Source organism: Dromaius novaehollandiae, chromosome 1, assembly GCF_036370855.1.
Source record: "Dromaius novaehollandiae isolate bDroNov1 chromosome 1, bDroNov1.hap1, whole genome shotgun sequence".
NCBI lineage: Eukaryota > Metazoa > Chordata > Aves > Casuariiformes > Dromaiidae > Dromaius > Dromaius novaehollandiae.
This window is the reverse complement of record NC_088098.1, coordinates 51,198,819-51,216,433: the sequence shown is the minus strand read 5'-3', so window position 1 is coordinate 51,216,433 and position 17,615 is coordinate 51,198,819. Positions and strand designations below refer to the sequence as shown.

Sequence of the window (17,615 nt, the reverse complement as noted above, 5' to 3'; positions counted from 1 at the left end):
GAATGTAGTGGTTGCCAGACTAATTGGGGAAGCACTTCCAGATGGCCTGTCAGGATGCTGAAATCAAAGACATCTGAAATCTACAAGCCTTCCTGCTTGTTTTAGCATAGTTCGCAAGTTTGCAGTTTCCTTTGACTTTTCCTAGCTCACTGAATTAAAGGAACAAATCAATAAGCTGCTCTCTATACCTATCAAATTGTTTCACACCTTTCTGGTAAATGTTTTCCATGCAAATCCTGCTGTGATCAATTCTAGCATGAAATATCAAAATTAGAGAAAGATGCAGAAGAACGCAAAGTCAGAAACAGTAACATGAAGAAACTATAGATTCCAGTACTATGGATACCAAGAAGATACTCAGTTTTAATAGATGTAAACTCCTGCTTGAAAGAAGAGGAAATAAACAGTGCAGAAACAAAACAGTTATTGTAATAACAATAATTCACTGCAACTGTTGAGTTTCAGATTGCCAGATCTCCCTGATGTTATCTTTTTATGTAGCTAAGCAGAGAAGCTGCCACCAGGGAGTGAGCAATGTTAAGGGTTGTGTCCATGATGAATTTTTATTTTTAGAACCACTCTATTAACTTGTTAATTAACAGTTCCACTGGGGAGAGGAGAATGATTCTGTTGTGGTTTCTGCTGTCCCTGTTGTTGATTGTTTTGGGGGCTCTTGTGCTTTGCTCTGCAGTAACACGTACTTCAAGGACAACAGCTCAGCCAGTTACATGCGGAACGTACTTGTCCTGACCCTGCCGCCAGCTAATTACAGCTCGAATACCACAAAGACTGAGGAAGCCCTCCAGGTAACCACACTATTTTATATCAGATCACTAGATTCAGGTGATTCATGTTCACGCACTCGGAAATGGAAACTAAAAATGCATTCATAATCATCCCCTGATGTGCTGTTATGTTGATATATTCATACATTAATGCAGGAGAATTTCATTCTGCTGTAATGGTGCAAACATATAATATAAGACAAACGTGCAGGATCTCATATTCCTGCTTTGCGAAGTTCAACTCAAGCTCTTTGTCTGGTCTGCAAGTGTCATGTTGATGGGGCTTGCAGGAGACTTGTAAATACACGACCTTCTTACGCCACTTTTGGGTGACTGACACTTTAATCATGTTTTCAGTGTGGCTGCAAGACATCATTGAAGGAGGATCTATATGTGTAATAGGGATGTGAGCGTGGAAAGTTCAGAAACTACTAATTGTTGGCTGATTTGTTTGTGCGGATATGTATAAGCAGTGGCAACCATTGCTGTTTCTGTCCAGTAACTTTCCAGTTAAATGTTTCAAAAAATGGAACTTTTTTCCTGAGGAAAAATTTATATTTTTAATTTCCTGAAAAGCATAAGCTACCTAAACCTTGTGTCTGCTCTGTGAAATGGTTACACTTGCAGTCTGCTCAGGAACCAGACCCTACATGTAGAGTTCCTCCAAGGATTTGTGGCTTTGTGGTCCAACTGTCCAGCAGGGAGCCTGAAGCTTCAGGATGGATTTACAGGGCTTCCAGATCCCCCAGCCCTGGCCCAAGGCTTTTTGAGTGCCAGCTTTGTAGCAGGCAGATGGAAATTCTGGCACAGCTCCCTGCCCTGATCTGTGGCCATCTGGAAGCCTAGACTCACTGGCATCACACCAGATTATCTGTACAGAAAATCTAATCCAAAGTCAGGGGCTTTGGGTCCTACTGAGCGGACCTGCCCAGGACCCACAATACAGGATTTCTTGAATCCTTTGCTCCGTGATCAGCATGCCAGAGCTTCAAATGGGTCTCTTATAGTCTTAAGCTTTCCCCACCTCTCTGTTTTCAGACACCAAAAACATCTTGCAGGCCTCCATTTTTCCAAGCAATAATGCTGACATGGCATTGCCCATATACTCATTCAGCATTCAGCAGCTTCTGGCTTTTCATTCTGGAATTTTTGAAGACCACAAAGGATGCTGAAGTTCTAGGCAGAAATACAAACTCTCAAGTTGCCATTTTTCTTTTTCTCTGTTCTAGCTGGACAATGACTTTGTTCTTGGCTATTTTAATGCAGTCTTGCTTTTTGGACATATTCTGAAGAAATTCATCTTCTCCCAGAGCCCAATTTTGCCTCTCAGTTTCATCAATGAATTCCGAAGTGTCACTTTTGAAGGTAATATAGTACTGTTCTGAATAGGATTCACTAAATTGATGAGGGGAAAGAAATTTGTTTTTAAGCAGTCTTAGGATAATTGCCTTCTACACTAAGCAAGTCTAAGCTTTTCAGTCAGTTCTATTTCCACGGGTTTTTTTTTTCTGTTTTATCATTTTTTCCAATTATGTTATCTTCAGTATTAACAAAAGGACTATATACTAGTCATATGAAGAATCCCCTCAGTGTATGCAAAATAGAAGAGTCAGAAAGCCAAAATGAGGAACGTTTGAAACATTGCAATTAGGAACACACCGAGGACAAGATTCTTTTCTGGAATGTAGCCTTTTCCTGCTACTTTGAAAGTATAAAGGAACGTATAAGGAATATTCCTGCCTAAGGAGGTATGGAGAAAGGAGGAGAGACAGAGCTTCCAAGCCAGTGAAGTAGGAGGACAGGGACTAGCCCCTGAAACCAAATCTTTCTTTTGACTAATATAGTGATTTGCTCCTGCTGGTACAGAAAACCGAACTATCTATAGGGAAACTGTTTGGAGAATGAGAAAGGACGTGGAACAGTGAAGCATATGGGTGGGTTTCAGGGTGCATGCTTCCCCAGGAGACAGGCTGGCATTCAGATTTCATTTTTATCTTACCACAAGTTGTTAAATTGTGACAGTGTCATTTCTAAACTTTGTCCCAGAGATGGACTATCAAAAGCTCAGCATCAGTTTCTGAGGTTAAAAGGGAGGAGATCATTGCCAAAGTAAAATAACAATGCTGACTTTTAGAAAGGATAAAATAAGTCATCAGCAACAGCAGCAAAAAACTATCTGAAGCTGATTGAAAAGACTATCCTGAAAAAAGAAAGGAAAAAATGAAGGTGAGATTTTCAGGAGTTGTGGGTATTGGCTTAGCTTGCGCTCTTCTTGTTATGACTGACTTCATGAGAGCAAAGTCAAGCCACCGCTGAGTGGCTTAGAAGATTCCAACTTTAATCCTTGGAACGTGCTACATAGGCAGTTTCTCAGTGTGTACATTTGCTGACATAAGGAGGCAAGAGGTTAAAGAAAAAAAAAGAACCTTGTTAAAATAATATTATTATAGTCAAGCAGGTAACTCTCAAAAGAGCAAGAGGTATGAAAGTACGTCTGTATTTCCTTTTTTGCCGATAGACTCAAACTGAAGATGGAAACAAGCAATTTCTCTTCTCACCTCTATAGCAGCCCCCTCAAGGGAGGTTACTCTGACATTCTTGGTATGCTGAAGAGACCTGATAAATATATCTTTTCCATGGCTAGAGGGAGACCTTTCCTCTTGAGTGCAGTCAGTTCAACACCTTTTACTGGAACTGAATCCAGATTTTGTAGAAAAAAAAGTAGTGTGCTATTAGGGGAGAAGCAGAGCCACACTATGTGGATATATGTTCTAGTACATACATGAAGAAAGAAGAAAAGATCCCAAGCATCAGAAATCTTTGTATTTATCCCCTTCTTCCTGTCACATATTTGTGTTTCTGAGAATACAAGCCCTCTGACTAATTCCTTGTGTCCACAGGTGCACTGGGTCCTGTGACTCTAGATGAATTTGGAGACATTGATGTCAATCTGACGTTGCTGTACACGTCCCAGTCTGCACATGTATGTATGTCCAGGGTGCAAGTGTTCAACCATAGATACAAAAGGAAAAACAAACTGCCCTGCACTATGGCATAAAGATGACAGAAACAACTACAGTAGAAGTGGTGGCATGCCAAGGCGTGCTGTGCATGCTGGGAGGGGGTCATGAGAGGTGTGCTGAAAGCTGACAGGACTGATGTCATGCAGTAACTCAGTAAATGAAGTGTGCTGGTATTCTGCAGGACTGCTATATCTTTTCAGGGAGAGGGGAGGAATGAGGAAGAATATGGCAGCCAAACATATGGCTAAGTTGAGGAACACACCACTGTAGCAGAAAGAGTAAGAATTACTCTGTTTAACTTTGGGCAATACATTTATTAAGGTAGTCTGAAGCATGGGACAAGAAAGGGAGAGCACAGCTACTAACTGCATTTCTTCACTCCTACACCTATAGTTCGGGACTCTGTTGTATTTCGACACTCACACGAATGAGACACGTTCGCTGATTCCCAGTCCGGATTTTGTCTGGAAAAGCCACAAGCTGCCTAATGATACTCCAGGCACTGGTGAGATACTCATTAAACCTACCTCTTCTAAGAGGAGAACTCACACAGTACTAAGGTCCCACCAGCACTCTACCTTAATGCTGCTCCCAGCCAGTGACAATAGGAGCTGGAGACAGAACAGTATCTTTCCTTCCCCTACTCAAACGTTGATGTTCTCTGCATCCAGCCCAATTCTAAACCTGCATTTCTGTTGAGGCACTGCTACATCTCTTGTAGACTCTATACAGAATCAATGACTGCAGGCAGTAACATGCCATGGTTTGGAAGAGGTCACACTGGAACATAAAACTTTACTAAAGATTGTGGTGGTGTGAATTGCTTCAAGGACCATTCAGAAAAGTGTTAGAGTTAAAATTATGATGAGTTATCTGAGTCTGCATTTCTGTATCCCTCGTGCAGCGCAGTGGTTTCTGTCTGCCCCTTTAAACTTACTGGATGGAGCTCCGGAGAGGACAGAGTTGGAGATTTAGGCATTCTGTGCTTCTTCATTTCCACAGTTCCTTGCTGCAAGCCTGTTCCCATCAAATGACCCAGTACTGGAGGCAAGGGGAGGAGGGAAGGGAGTGAGGAACAGCCCCTTCCCCACTCACAGTTTGGCTCCACCATCTCATTCTCTGAAGTTTGAACTGTATAACTCCTGACTTGACTCAGTGTTTGGATTTCGGAAATGTTGACTTTTGTGTTAAAAAAATCTATGAAAAATTCTACAAAAAAAGTTTAAAAATAGCTCCTGGTTAAGTATGGTGCAGTATGGTCCAAACAAACTTAATTGGCAGGAAGGCACCTCAGCAAAGATCTGTTTAGATTAGCTGCTTCTGTGCTGGCACGAGCACTGCTTCAGACCTCATTAGGAAGCTTTTTGCCAGACTAAAAAGTGCCCCAGGACAGGTCTTGACAACAGCATGAAGCACCTCTCTGTGTGGAACACAAGGGATGGAACCAGTTGGCTACCTAATGTTTAGGCTTTCCATTTAGGCATCCATAGGTTTGTTATATTGAAGATATTAATTTCTGCTCTGTTTGGTATTTCACACTCTCCTTGTCCAGAGTCCGAGTTTGTTCCTGTTAACTGGCTTAGTCGAACCAATTTTCCATTCATATCAAACCTGGTAGCTTTTCTTGGCCTTTTCAGTTAGAGGTCTGAATACTACTGTCTAGGGCTGTCCATCCATTAATCCCCTGTGGATCATGCATTGGTTCCTTTGCTAGCAGAGCATTTACTTTTGTGCAGCTTTGACACCCGTCAGCTAGTGAGATTAGTTATTCAGCACACATGGTCTGTAAGAGAGCTGGATCCTTGCAGATAGAAAATGGGAGACTAGGTTATCACTGTCTCCACTTGAACTTTAAATCTGCAATCCCAGAAATCACCAACTGCTTCTCTGTTGAGTTTTTGATGACTCTTGGATAGAACAGTTGAACCCTCTTGTTATTCAGCAGAGCAGAGCAGAGCCTCGCTAATCTGAGCTCTTTGGGATTGTTTCCCTATGTAGACTGCTGCCATATGGTGACTGGCAATGGTAAGGCATATTCTTCAGGGTATGATTTTGAGGACAAAAATTATTGCATTGGCAGTGGTTGACTGGGATTAGCACACAATGGGACCATGTTCAGCTGAGTCATTCACGTCCGCGAGCATCCAGAGGTTCCACTGTTATTAGCTGAAGGCTGCCATTAGATTACCTCTATTAGGAACTATTAGACTTACCTGTATTAGGACATGTCATTGTGCAAACATAGATAACTTAAGGAACAAACACTTCCTGATAATTAAGAGTACATTCATAATAAGGTGGTACGCAGAGTCAAACCTTTTTATTCCTCAGTAAAGTAAACCAGTTGACTTCAAATTAGGTCTTCCCCTCCTAAGAGAAGCCAGAGAGTGTGTTCAGGAGCAGCAGTGCGTGGCCAGGGTCCAGCGGGAACCACCAGGAGCAGGTAGCAGTGACAGGAGAGAAACAGGGGAGATGCACCAGCACTGACCTGACTCCAGTTGAACAGCTCTGAGAGGAGCAGAGGGAACTGAGCTGAGCTCCCACTTCTCAGCTCTGGTCACCGCTCAGTCTCCTTTGATGTGACTGCATGGCCTGCTTCTGTTGAGACAGTAATGAGTTCTACATCAGCCACAGGCTCTCCCTGCTTTAGCTCTCTAAGCCACTTGCTGCTTGGCCACAGCTTTCTCAGTGTTGCTCCAGTCCCAGTCTCATCCATCTCCACGTTTGAGAATTGCAGAAAGCCAGTATCTACAAATCTGTAGCTTAACATTCAGCTCTTAATGAAGGACCGACTTTGCTGTCAAACTACACTAAACCAAAGTAAAACTGCTTCCCAAAATCAACTGGTTATTTTTTTTCCACATTTTTAAAAATAAACTTTCCTCCAGTGTGCTTTCTAAATAAATGCATTGCTCCAAAGGGCTACTTTTTATAGCCAAAGTTTAAGTAATCACCAAGCTTTGCCAAAGCCAGACAAAACTTTCCAAACAGAAATATTTTTTTTCCTCCAAAGAGGAGAACAAACACAGCAATCAGAGCCCAGTTTCTTCCTAGTCTGTAATTGAGAGCAGCTGACCCAATTCTGCTACACTCCTCTCTCCTGGCATCCCGTAATATTAGGGATTTCATCCAAAACTTTCCATTATTCAGAAAGCTTTAACCCTCACTCTACACATGGATAAAGTCTGCTTTCCATTATGCAAACATTTCTGCTTATAGAGGACCTGAAAACAGTTAATCTGGGATGTAATATCCTTTTGTGTGTTTTAATGCTAATGGCCAGGAGGTGGTAGCAGAGTCTCAAGAACAAGAAATTGTGGTTCTCATCGATCCCGCACTGGGAGCGTAAACCTACTGTCTTTAAGCTGCAAGCCACAGTGTGCAAAACTTGTTTCTGAGGATTCTTAGGAAATTCCTTTTGAAATTAATTTCCTATTGGAGAGAACAGTCCACTCAGTAGCAGTCGTAATCCCAACATACAGTGTCTACAGAAGAGTTCAGAAGTGAGTCCAGTCTCCAAAGCTCTGTCTACAACAATTTTAGAGCAGCTTTAAACAACTGGGCCAATAAAGGAAGAAGCCAGGTGCCAAATGTTGATAAGACTGCTTAAAAGTGGCACCATAATTTTCACCCCGACCTCTTCTTGGATAACAAGTCCTTGCGAGAAATGCCTTTTAAATTCACAAGCAGCTGTAATCTGTATCAGATTACAGTATCAGCTGTATCAGCTCAAATCCTGGATAGAAACTGTGGTCCTCAGGTCCTTCAGGCCTGAAGTGAATTATGACAGTGAAGACTTTGGATGAAAAAGGTATGAGTTGCTGTAGAAAATTCACTGTGAAAGAGGAATATATCCCACTGTTTTGGTGCATTACTACACTGGAAAGAAAAAGATAGCTCATTTCAGAGAAAGCCTAAATCAGACCATCATCACTGAATATTGCTTTTAATGATAAAAACAGTAGGGACCAAATTCTTGTTCCCCAGTTTTGAGAAAGCCTTATCCAAAGGAGTCAATGAAGAGCCCATTTTGCATTAAGCCCAGAGTATGCTGGGTGCAAACAGTGTTTCCTGCCTGCTGGTAACTCTGCACCTAAAGAACAGTTATTCAATTTCGAATGGTCAACTGCTTACTCCATCTATATGCCCATTTCACAGAGGGTTATACTCAAGGTTTGTTGCCACCATTCACTCTTCTGGAATTATTACAAGGAATAATTTGGCCTCTTCATTTTTTAAAACATGGTTACTAAGAAACAGTCAACTTTATTCCTGGGCTATCAGAGTTTCTTTTTAAAGAGAAGAAGACCTGGAATCTCTGCTGCTGAACTGACGTGAGATTTAGTACTGTTAAATTCACTTCCCACCTGGGTGTCCCTACCAAATGCCCGTGCCTCAGGTGCTGGTGTAAGCCTGTGCTGCTCCGGTTCATGCTTCATCCTGCAGTGAAAGGGGGCAGGCATGTGTCATCTCTTCAGCTGGTCTTTACCAAAGCTTCTGAGTTCAGGTGTGACCAAAAAATATCCCTGCTCAGCAACTGTGAATCGTGTATTTGTGGGTAATGGTAATTTTTTTTTAAATACGATGTTCTTTCTCAGTGTCTGTGACCAAGTTGTTTACTTCTCAGTTTTTCTTTTCTGCAGGCCCACATATCTTGACTATTGCTGTCTTTACACTCGCTGGAATTGTGATTCTGGTTCTGATCATCTCTTTGCTGGTTCTAAGGTACCAACCCCTGAGTCCCTCTGTTTGTCCTTCAACAGCTTTTCTCCATGGGCAGCTCCTTTGATCTCTCCTTGAAGAGCCATCCCTTATTTTTCCCCACATACCTGGATGTTTGCCCTCGGTGTACACGCTTCAGTATATGCCAGGTGGTGTTTACATCCGTAGCATTGCTAGGTCAGGCAAATAATCATGGGGAAAGATGCAGCAAGGCTCAGAATTATTGCACCCACTAACAAGCTCTGATTCCTACACATATGCAGAAACTTATATCTGCCTGTCTCTAGCCCGCTTGGGGTTCCCTTATATTTCTTTAATCTACTGGTTCAGCCTGGAAGGATGTATCTATAATGAGTCACTGTAGGAATCGGAACACCATGACGTTTTGATGTTTTTGTCATATTGGCCCATCCTGTCTCTCAGTTTCCTCCAACTCAGTCCATCTCCTCACATACAGACTTTTCTTGCAGCTGGATTTTTCTTGACTATAACACAGTTCAGCTTTATCATAATGGAAAAAGCAGAAATAGAAATCAATGATGGCTCCTTTTTCTGGAAGAAATGTCACTTCATTTCCAAAGTATATGGGTTTTTTTTCATGTTTAAAGAGTTTATCTTACCCAAGTGTCTGCTTTTAGTAGCTCAGGATCCCTCTTTGCTATATATCAGAGAACTTCATACAAAGTGAGAAAATCAGGTCTTAAGAAAACCTGATTAAAAACAGATACTAACCAGACGCTGTTGTTTTGACTGTACCAATCTGTATTGCTAACTATGGCTTTCCAAGAGGGAAAAATCAAAGATGAAGGTATAGAACTATTGCATATCCAGTTGTTCTCAAGAAACAGAAAATCTAATTATTCCCACAGCTAAGCCCTAACATATAAATGAACAGGTAAAGTTAATATATTTGTAATGTTTGGATTTGTTGTAAAAGGTTCTGTACTCTTCCACATTTGCAGATGCATAGGATATAAACATTCTATTTAGATTAGATTATTATCCCATATTATCATATAATAGATTATCATATAATATATGTAATATACACAACTATCAAATATAGAAGAAATTCCTGAGGATTTTTTACAATATCTTTGGTATTTTTCTAGGGAGCTTACTCTTTTAGTGTGAAACTATAAGCAAACTTATCCACTGTAATTGCTAAAGAAGAGTGTAGCCTAACAAGAAAAGAAGAGCCCCTCAACCATGAAAATCAACAAGATGCCTCATTATTCCTCATTTATCTCCCAAGTTACTAGAGCTCCTGAATCATCATACTTCCCTGTGTAGTTCTGACTGTCAAGCAAAAAGGCAGTCTTGAAAAACAAAAACTAAATATTAGACCTTGTATATTAGTTCAATTCAGGATGTGCTTAATCACCAACCAGTTTGAATTTTCTTTTATTTTGGGATTCATACATTCCTTGCTAGTTCTTGGGGCATTTTGACTAAGTTTAGGATGGAAGAATTTCTGCAACTGTTAGTTGGCACTGAGGAAAAGAGAAACAGCACCTAGTGGCACTCCAAGCTTCTCCAAAAGCAGAAAGTGCTACCTTCCTGACATTGCATCCTGGTGATACAGCATGAACTCAGAAAAATAGTTCTTACAGCTAGTATTGGTCTCCCTCTTCTTATATAGAAGTTAAAATATGTTAGAAAAGGAAATATTTATGTTAGTCAGTGTCATAGATTGTCCTGTTTGGAGCATTTGTCAGCAGCCATCAGTGGATTGGGATTCCCCTGAAGTCTCTCCAGTCAGTCTGGTGTCCTGTGTTTTTTATAGAGAAAGAGGTTGCATGGGAGAATTGGTAGTCTGATGAGTCCCAGTCCTCTTGCACTCTTCTCTGAAAGAAGACAGTGTTTGCTCTGAAGTTCTGCAAGAGAGACAGCAGATTCCCCAGTTCCAGTTCCAAGGGCTCTTCCCTCATTTTTACAAGATAGGCAGAATACAAGGGTCACCAATAGAAAGGAATCCCATCTCAATACTGTTGTGATCTCCTCTTCTGGCACTGTATTTGCACCAATTCTTACAATCCAGCATTGATGCCAGGACTTCCTTTGGCTCATATTTGTTTGTGGGACCTCCCTTTAAAGTATGTTCAGTAACACAGAGGAGAAAAACATACAAAATTCTAATGGTTCTTTGTGCTTTATATTGTACTGTCTTCCCCTGAGACTCTGGCAATGGCCTGCTCGTTGTTTTTCTGCTAAATCTATGGAACTGAATCAGTGTTTAGGCTTTGCCAGAGTTAGGTGAATAAGAGCAGCCTCAGACTGGGCAACTGTATGAGAGACACAAGGCTTGTGCTCAGGATTTATCCCGACACTCCAAGTTTCCCTGCCCTAATCTCCTGCTGTGGTTTCAGTTTGCTGGGTGGATATTCTGAACAAGTTTGCTTGTTTCACAGGAAGTATAAACGAGATAATAAGCTTCGAAATAAGAAATGGTTCCATATACCACCTGAGAAAATCTTACCTCTGGAGACCAGTGAGACAAATCATGTTAGTTTGAAGGTAAGAGAAGTGTGGTGCTCTAGACTGGGTCTTGGCTTCTGTCTTCTAAAGACCATAAATGGTGTGGCATTGGCATGCTATGACTACTATGCAGGCTTTGTCTGTGGTAGGACTGGGTTCTGTTAAAATTATTTCAACTATTTTTTAACCCTCACTTGCTGTATTGAGGAAAAAAGAGATTATTCCCTGTCAATAGCTCTCTAATAGAATAAATCTATTTTCGAAAAGTAAAGCTCATTTTGTGATGGAGGAACAGTCTGGGGATTGATTTCCAGTCTCTTCCATGCCACCACTGTTACAAATGATTTCCCTCTACTTTGTTCTGCCTCTGTAGTGTCCAAGAGTATAAAAGCAGCAGGTGGAGGCCCAGGTAGCTCTGGGAGTGGCATGGACATCCCACAATTTCTGTGGCATTCATTGGCACTCCTTAGAGAGAGAGATGCTTGTGCTTCTCTATGTGGCTCACACTGACATTACTTATCTCTCGGAACCTGCCAGGTGGGGAATATGTGATAACTGCAAGTTAATGATCCTTCTTTGTTCCCAGATCGATGAAGATAAGAGGCGTGACACCACCCAAAGACTGCGCCAAGGCAAATATGACAAGAAGGTAAAACTGACTGCAGTATCCACGCTCCCTTCCTTCGCTTATGTGAATTCTTTGTTAGAGATGGTCAGTTCTCTTCAGAGGTCAGGACACACCACCTGCATCTGACCTTGCAAGATGGGTTGAATTTACAGAAAGAATAAGCAGTTTCCTTTTAGATGCTTTCGATTTTGCTGACTGACAGGAGGCAAAATATTAGACTTGGTGAACTCCTGGCCTAGTCCAAAAGGGCAGAAGTAGGAACAGATGTACCAATAATCTGATAATTTGATACTGAACAGATTAATGGATTAATGGACAAGGACAGGTTATATACATGGCAATTCCTATACATTCAGTGGAACTATCTGCCTGACTGAGATATATTCATGTTAAGTTAAAATCTGCATTAAGGTCAGTTCTAGGTAGTTCCTATCTATCTGGTAAATCTTTTAAGAGAAATATAACTCGTTATTAGTTGAATTAGAATTAGAATTAGAAGCACAACTACTTCATTGACTAAGAGATACTCCAATAGTGAAGTAGTAGGCAGGTGTTTTTGAAATATTACTTCGTATAGACATTTCTGTGAAAAGAAGGATGAATTGTTGTACAAAAACTATGCTTTTCTTCCACTGTTATCTTTTCTTCAGGTGGTGATCCTAAAGGATCTCAAGAACAATGACGGTAATTTCACAGAGAAGCAAAAAATAGAACTGAACAAGGTAATTGTTGCACGTAGCAACCAGACACTGCAGTGTGGCTGAAGCCTACGAGTGATCACTTTCCACTGTCAACTCCAATAGCCATATGCTCGTACATGTTTGTGAGGAGAATGGGCATAGGAGTTCCTCAAAGTATTTTGCTTGATGATCTTTCCCCTTGGGTCTGTAATCTCACCACTAGTTCGGAGGCTGGACTGTAAGCCAGTGAGGCTGAGGATGAGTGAAGTAATTCATACACAGTCATAAGGCCTTGCTAAAACACATTTTTACATTTGATGCTAAAAGGCAATCCACTCTCTTTGCTTGTGTCATACTAATTCATTAAGAATGGAATATTTTAGTTAAATCTCATTATTAAATGCTAAGTGCAGCTCTTTCAATATAAATGTCTCTTTGCTGACTGCTGCATACTGACACCTCCAGCATCAGAGCTGAATTTGGCTACAGTACTACATCTTCCTGAATAAAATACACTTTTCCTTTTTATACAACATATAGGTACAATGTGAATTCAATAAGCTTTAAAAATAATTCAAAGCAAACTAAACTACAGTTCTCTATATAAATGGGCAGGGTCCATACTATCGTGCAGAATCATTACATTTTTATGACTTGCTCATTTACACACTGATTCGCAACATTCACTCATAATGGCTATTCTGATCAACTGTGAGGTTCTTCTACTAGAGAGGCAATAATGGAGACTATAGTGAGCTCTGGAATTACCCAGTGGCTGCCACTCTTATCTCCCAAAACCAGAAAGCTCTGGAATGAAAAATGCTTTCAAGTACTTCACACAATGCCTTAGTTCACACTGAGTCAAAGGGAGCTCATATATCTTATGAGGGCCTGAGGTTAAAATCCCCTTCACAACTTATCCTTGACCTGTGTTTCTGCAACAGCAATGACTGCTCTTTCAAATGGATGTGATATTTCTGTTCTAGCTCCTACAGATTGATTATTACAACCTGACCAAGTTCTATGGCACCGTGAAGATAGACACCATGATCTTTGCGGTGATTGAGTACTGCGAGAGAGGTTCCTTGCGGGTAAAGGATTTTGCAAGCCCCCCTCCACCTCAAACTATCAAATTTCAAAGTAAGAAAAATAATCCCCTGCTCTATGCCTCTGGCCCCCATGTGGCAGCAGTGGACTGAGCAGGTGGCGACAGGTTTCTGACTCCAAGTTCCCTCTTCCTTGCCCTGCTCTTCCCAGCCTTTACCCAACTGCTGCTGCTGCTGAAAGATTGCTGGTTGGAGGCAGCCAGATGATGCTGCGAGTTGCAAGCAAGTGAAATACAGGCAGAGCCATGCCCAGGCAATAGCAGTAGCCAGGGTTCAGAATTTCTCGTATTTGTATTGTGTTGCTCATTGAAAACTCACAGGGTTTATCTTTTTCTTTGTTTTCTAAGCTGTAGCTATCATCTCTGCTGATGCTCTTGCTGCTTCCACAGTTGCACCAAAGTTTGAAAATACAGAAAAAAATAACGTATCTCATATTAGTAAGGGACACAAGCTTGAGGCTGGAATTTAGGAAATCCTGTGCTGTGTGGGACATCACCCCTTCCTTTTTTGTTTATGAAAAGAAATAGTAAATTGCTACCTGGCAAGAATCTGGAAAGACTTATGGTTTATTATTGCCAAAATTATTTCAGTGCTAGTCATGAAGTAATGGTGGCATCAGATCTTCTGCAGGCATAAGTGGTGTTTGCTTCTGAGTCCATGCAGAGACTCTCATCACTTGCAGTGGGCTCGGGAACAAACTCACAAGGCAGCAAAATAACAGCTCTATCTCCAGTTCTTTTCTTGTAAACCAAAATATTCATGAAGATTTATATTTAGCAGTGGAAATCATAATGGCTGGAAGCAGCTGTAGCTCACTGGCCATTACAGTTCCTTACATACAGGAACAGTCTTTTTTGAACTGGTAAGGCTGTAAGTAGATTGGTAGGAACTGGACTGCCATCACAATCATTAAAGACATATATTGGCTTTAAGACCAAATTCACAATTTACCTTTAATAACACAAAACCCTCTCTTTTCCAGAGTTCTCACCTTTATAGCTCTGTGTAAACCTAAATATATTTCATATTCCCTGTCTTCTGAGTCAACTCCTGTTCCACTGCACGTATTCCCTAAGAAAAATGAAGGGCTACGCTTTTTCATACCCTGCTTGAAAGGGTGTGTGATTTAGATACTTAGATCTCTTCTTCTGCTTTTTCCCTAATGTAGATTAGAACCATTCTTTTCTTTCCCTTACAGCATGTTTTAAATGATAAAATCTCCTACCCTGATGGCACTTTCATGGACTGGGAATTTAAAATCTCTGTTATGTTTGATATTGCCAAGGTAAGTGGGCTGCTGACAGTGCAATGTTAATCAATCTGCCCTGTATTGCAAAACCGATCCTCTGGAAATGGCAGCTACCCAGGCCTCTTCCTCTTCTTAGGTTGTGCGAGGCAAGACGAGCCAGTGGCTCTCAAACTGAAGGAGGGAATGGGAGGAAGAATTAGCTCTGGGCTATTTAAAAACACACAAACAAATAAAATATGCCCCAAGCAAAAGTGACCCAAAGATCAGAGGGTTACAATTTGTTTACTAGTGGCTTAGATTAGTAGGGCCACAAGGCTTACAGAGTACACTGTGCTGTCTGGCCTTGGATAAGGCATATAAAGGAAAACTGTGTTTTTTCAAAACAATGGACTTATTCTAATTTGTATGTAGAAACTGGGATCAGGTTTTGCTTTTTCTAAGCAAACTCTTTATTTTGCATCCTGATCAAACTTACTCACGAGAGTTTTCCATTTTAGGTTGTTAGAGAGGGAAGAAATCATCCTGTACAGAGACTGGTTTTCAGTAGCTTTTATTAGATCTCTGCATTTTAGGTCCTTGTGGAAGGAAGAGTCGATAAGCACAGTAAAGCAAGTCTTTGACATTATAGACTTGTACCAGTTTAGCTGGTAGTTAAGGAACCTCTATGATTCACTACAGAGAACAACTCCTTGCCTTTTGCTAGTACTCCAGTGCTCTTCTCCTCCTGTTACTGGTTTGCAGTTTGACAGGCCACCCATTTCCCTGCATTCCTCAATTCAGACTTCATATCTTCAATGGATGACTGCACTATGTCTGTTTTGAAGAGATACTGAAAAATCACACTCTTTACTAAAATCCCCTTAATCCCAGTTGTCACAGTTTGTTGGCCTTGTTAACTACTTTCAAGTTCAGTTAACATTCAGCATTAAGTTTCATTTTAAATAACAGCAGCAGTATTTCCCTTCCTCCTTTAGGCATATCACAAAAGCAGGGTATTTTTTAACACTTTGCAGTTCACCTGCAGAAGTTTCCTAAGAAAATATTAATTGGTATTGGCTCTGTTTATGAGAAAAAGAGAGAAATTCCAGTCTCTCTGAAGTTAGTAACCAAATGGCCAGTGACTTCACTGGGACTGGGATTTTGTGATCAGTCATTCACTGAATCATCAGTAATGGGGACAAGGAGTCTAAGAACAGAAGGCACCGAGCATCCTTTCTGTGGAATGGCTCCTGGGCATTATTATCCATGCTAGTAGAGAGGGTTCACAGAATCTTCCTGAAAACCCATATGTATCTAGGATTATCTGGCAATTTACAGTCAGTCTGGATGACTTGCCAACCTTCCCTATTCCTTGGGCTAACCCTGTTGTGGAATCTCTTGGATCTAGGCATTACCATGTCCTTCCTGTATTGCATTCCCAAACTGCAGCTCCCCCACCTCCAGGCACCCTGTCTGTTTTTACTCTAATGGTTTCTTGCTGTACTTAAGCCACTTCATGGCCCTTCAGCTCCAGTTGCCCTCACCCCAGCATCTGCTCTTTTCAAGCCCAGTCCCAGCTCTCCCTGCAGTTAAAAGCCCTATTACCAGTTCCTGCAGTTCTTTTGCCTTGCTTTTGATACACTCTCCCTCCCTACACCACTGCTTTCCTACACCCTGCTTTTACTGTTGACCAAATAGTCCTCTTACTTCCCTGACTCCTCATTTCTTCCCAGAAGCTGCTGTGTCAGTGTTTCTCAATAGAGCAGGTTAGGTGATTTCTATTCCCTGACACAGCTAACCAAGCAGTGACTACTCCAGAGCAGCCCCTAGTCCACTGGAGGAGGTTAGGTAGGCAACGCGGAATCCCTAAATCTGCTCCATTTTCTTTTTTTACTATCTTTGCTGTCTCTAGGTCTGATGGGCACCACCTGTAGCTACATGGATTTGGCTATATGTGACAAAGGCATTCCGAGGAAAGTTCTGCTAAGAAGGAACTGCACTAATCAAGCCTTGCAGTTATAAGTGTACAAACTTCCATTGTGCGATTATTTATGAAATAAGGAGCTACTGCAGGATATTGTGCAAGCAATTGTAATATTTTTGCACTGTGCCAGGAAAATGGTTCTGTTCTAAGGTCTCAGTCAGAACTAAAGCTTCAGAGTACAGGTTACAAGAATGAGTCAGTGATTCAGGAGTTCCAATATGAATTTTGAAAATTACTCTGCAGCTTCTTAATAGGTTCTGTGTTTCCAGATAGGTACCTGGGATAATTGGAAAGAAAGGGGAGACTATGTTATGAGACTTCTGCTTGCAGAGATTGGTAACAGGAAAGCCCTGGCATATGTAAATTAAAGTTATTTTGGCCTTCCATTTGATGCTGAAACTGATAAGGAACTCCTGCTATAACAGTGGGTATATTTCCTGGTTGTTGAAAGCAAGAGCTGGAAGAAGGTGCAGTTGGAGGAAACAGGCCCTGAAGCAGGCAAAACATCCTGGATATTGTCGGCAAGGCTGCATAATTAAAAGCTGCTTAATCAAGAAACATGTTGCTTGGATGCGGAGTGCACACAGTTTCTGTATATTTTGGCATGGTCTAGATAGGCCCAGGATAACCAGTCCAACCACATTCTTAAGGGATTGCATCTCTAGCAGGCTGCTTGTGTCTCAGACATACATCTACTCTTCCTAAAACTCAGCTCATGTCTCAATAATCTCTTATAGCGCTTTCTGATCCATTCCCAAAAGAGGGTGCCAAAGGGGAGAAAACCCAGCATGTCATATGCTGCACTCAAGACCACATGAAGTATATAACCCAAATTAAAGTCTTATCAACTAGCATCCAAGAGGATGAGATATACATGTAGGAGTTTAAGTGGAAGACAGTTCAATGGAGAAACTAAATGGACATAATGGACCAGTAGGTATGGCCTTTGCAGAATATAGATTGGACTTCATATTCTGACCT

General features: G+C 41.2%; 1 protein-coding gene across 3 annotated transcripts in view; it reads left to right on the top strand.

The window, feature by feature from the left end:
- GUCY2C (guanylate cyclase 2C) overlaps positions 1–17,615 on the top strand; it is a 47,969-nt gene that overhangs the window by 10,973 nt on the left and 19,381 nt on the right. For all 3 annotated transcript variants that reach the window (XM_026102480.2, XM_026102488.2, XM_064511446.1), the window contains 10 exons: positions 692–806; positions 2,015–2,150; positions 3,686–3,768; positions 4,202–4,313; positions 8,452–8,533; positions 10,942–11,047; positions 11,595–11,657; positions 12,287–12,358; positions 13,303–13,407; positions 14,621–14,707. In XM_026102480.2, the coding sequence (XP_025958265.2) occupies positions 692–806; positions 2,015–2,150; positions 3,686–3,768; positions 4,202–4,313; positions 8,452–8,533; positions 10,942–11,047; positions 11,595–11,657; positions 12,287–12,358; positions 13,303–13,407; positions 14,621–14,707 (961 nt within the window). The remainder of the gene's footprint in view (positions 1–691; positions 807–2,014; positions 2,151–3,685; positions 3,769–4,201; positions 4,314–8,451; positions 8,534–10,941; positions 11,048–11,594; positions 11,658–12,286; positions 12,359–13,302; positions 13,408–14,620; positions 14,708–17,615) is intronic.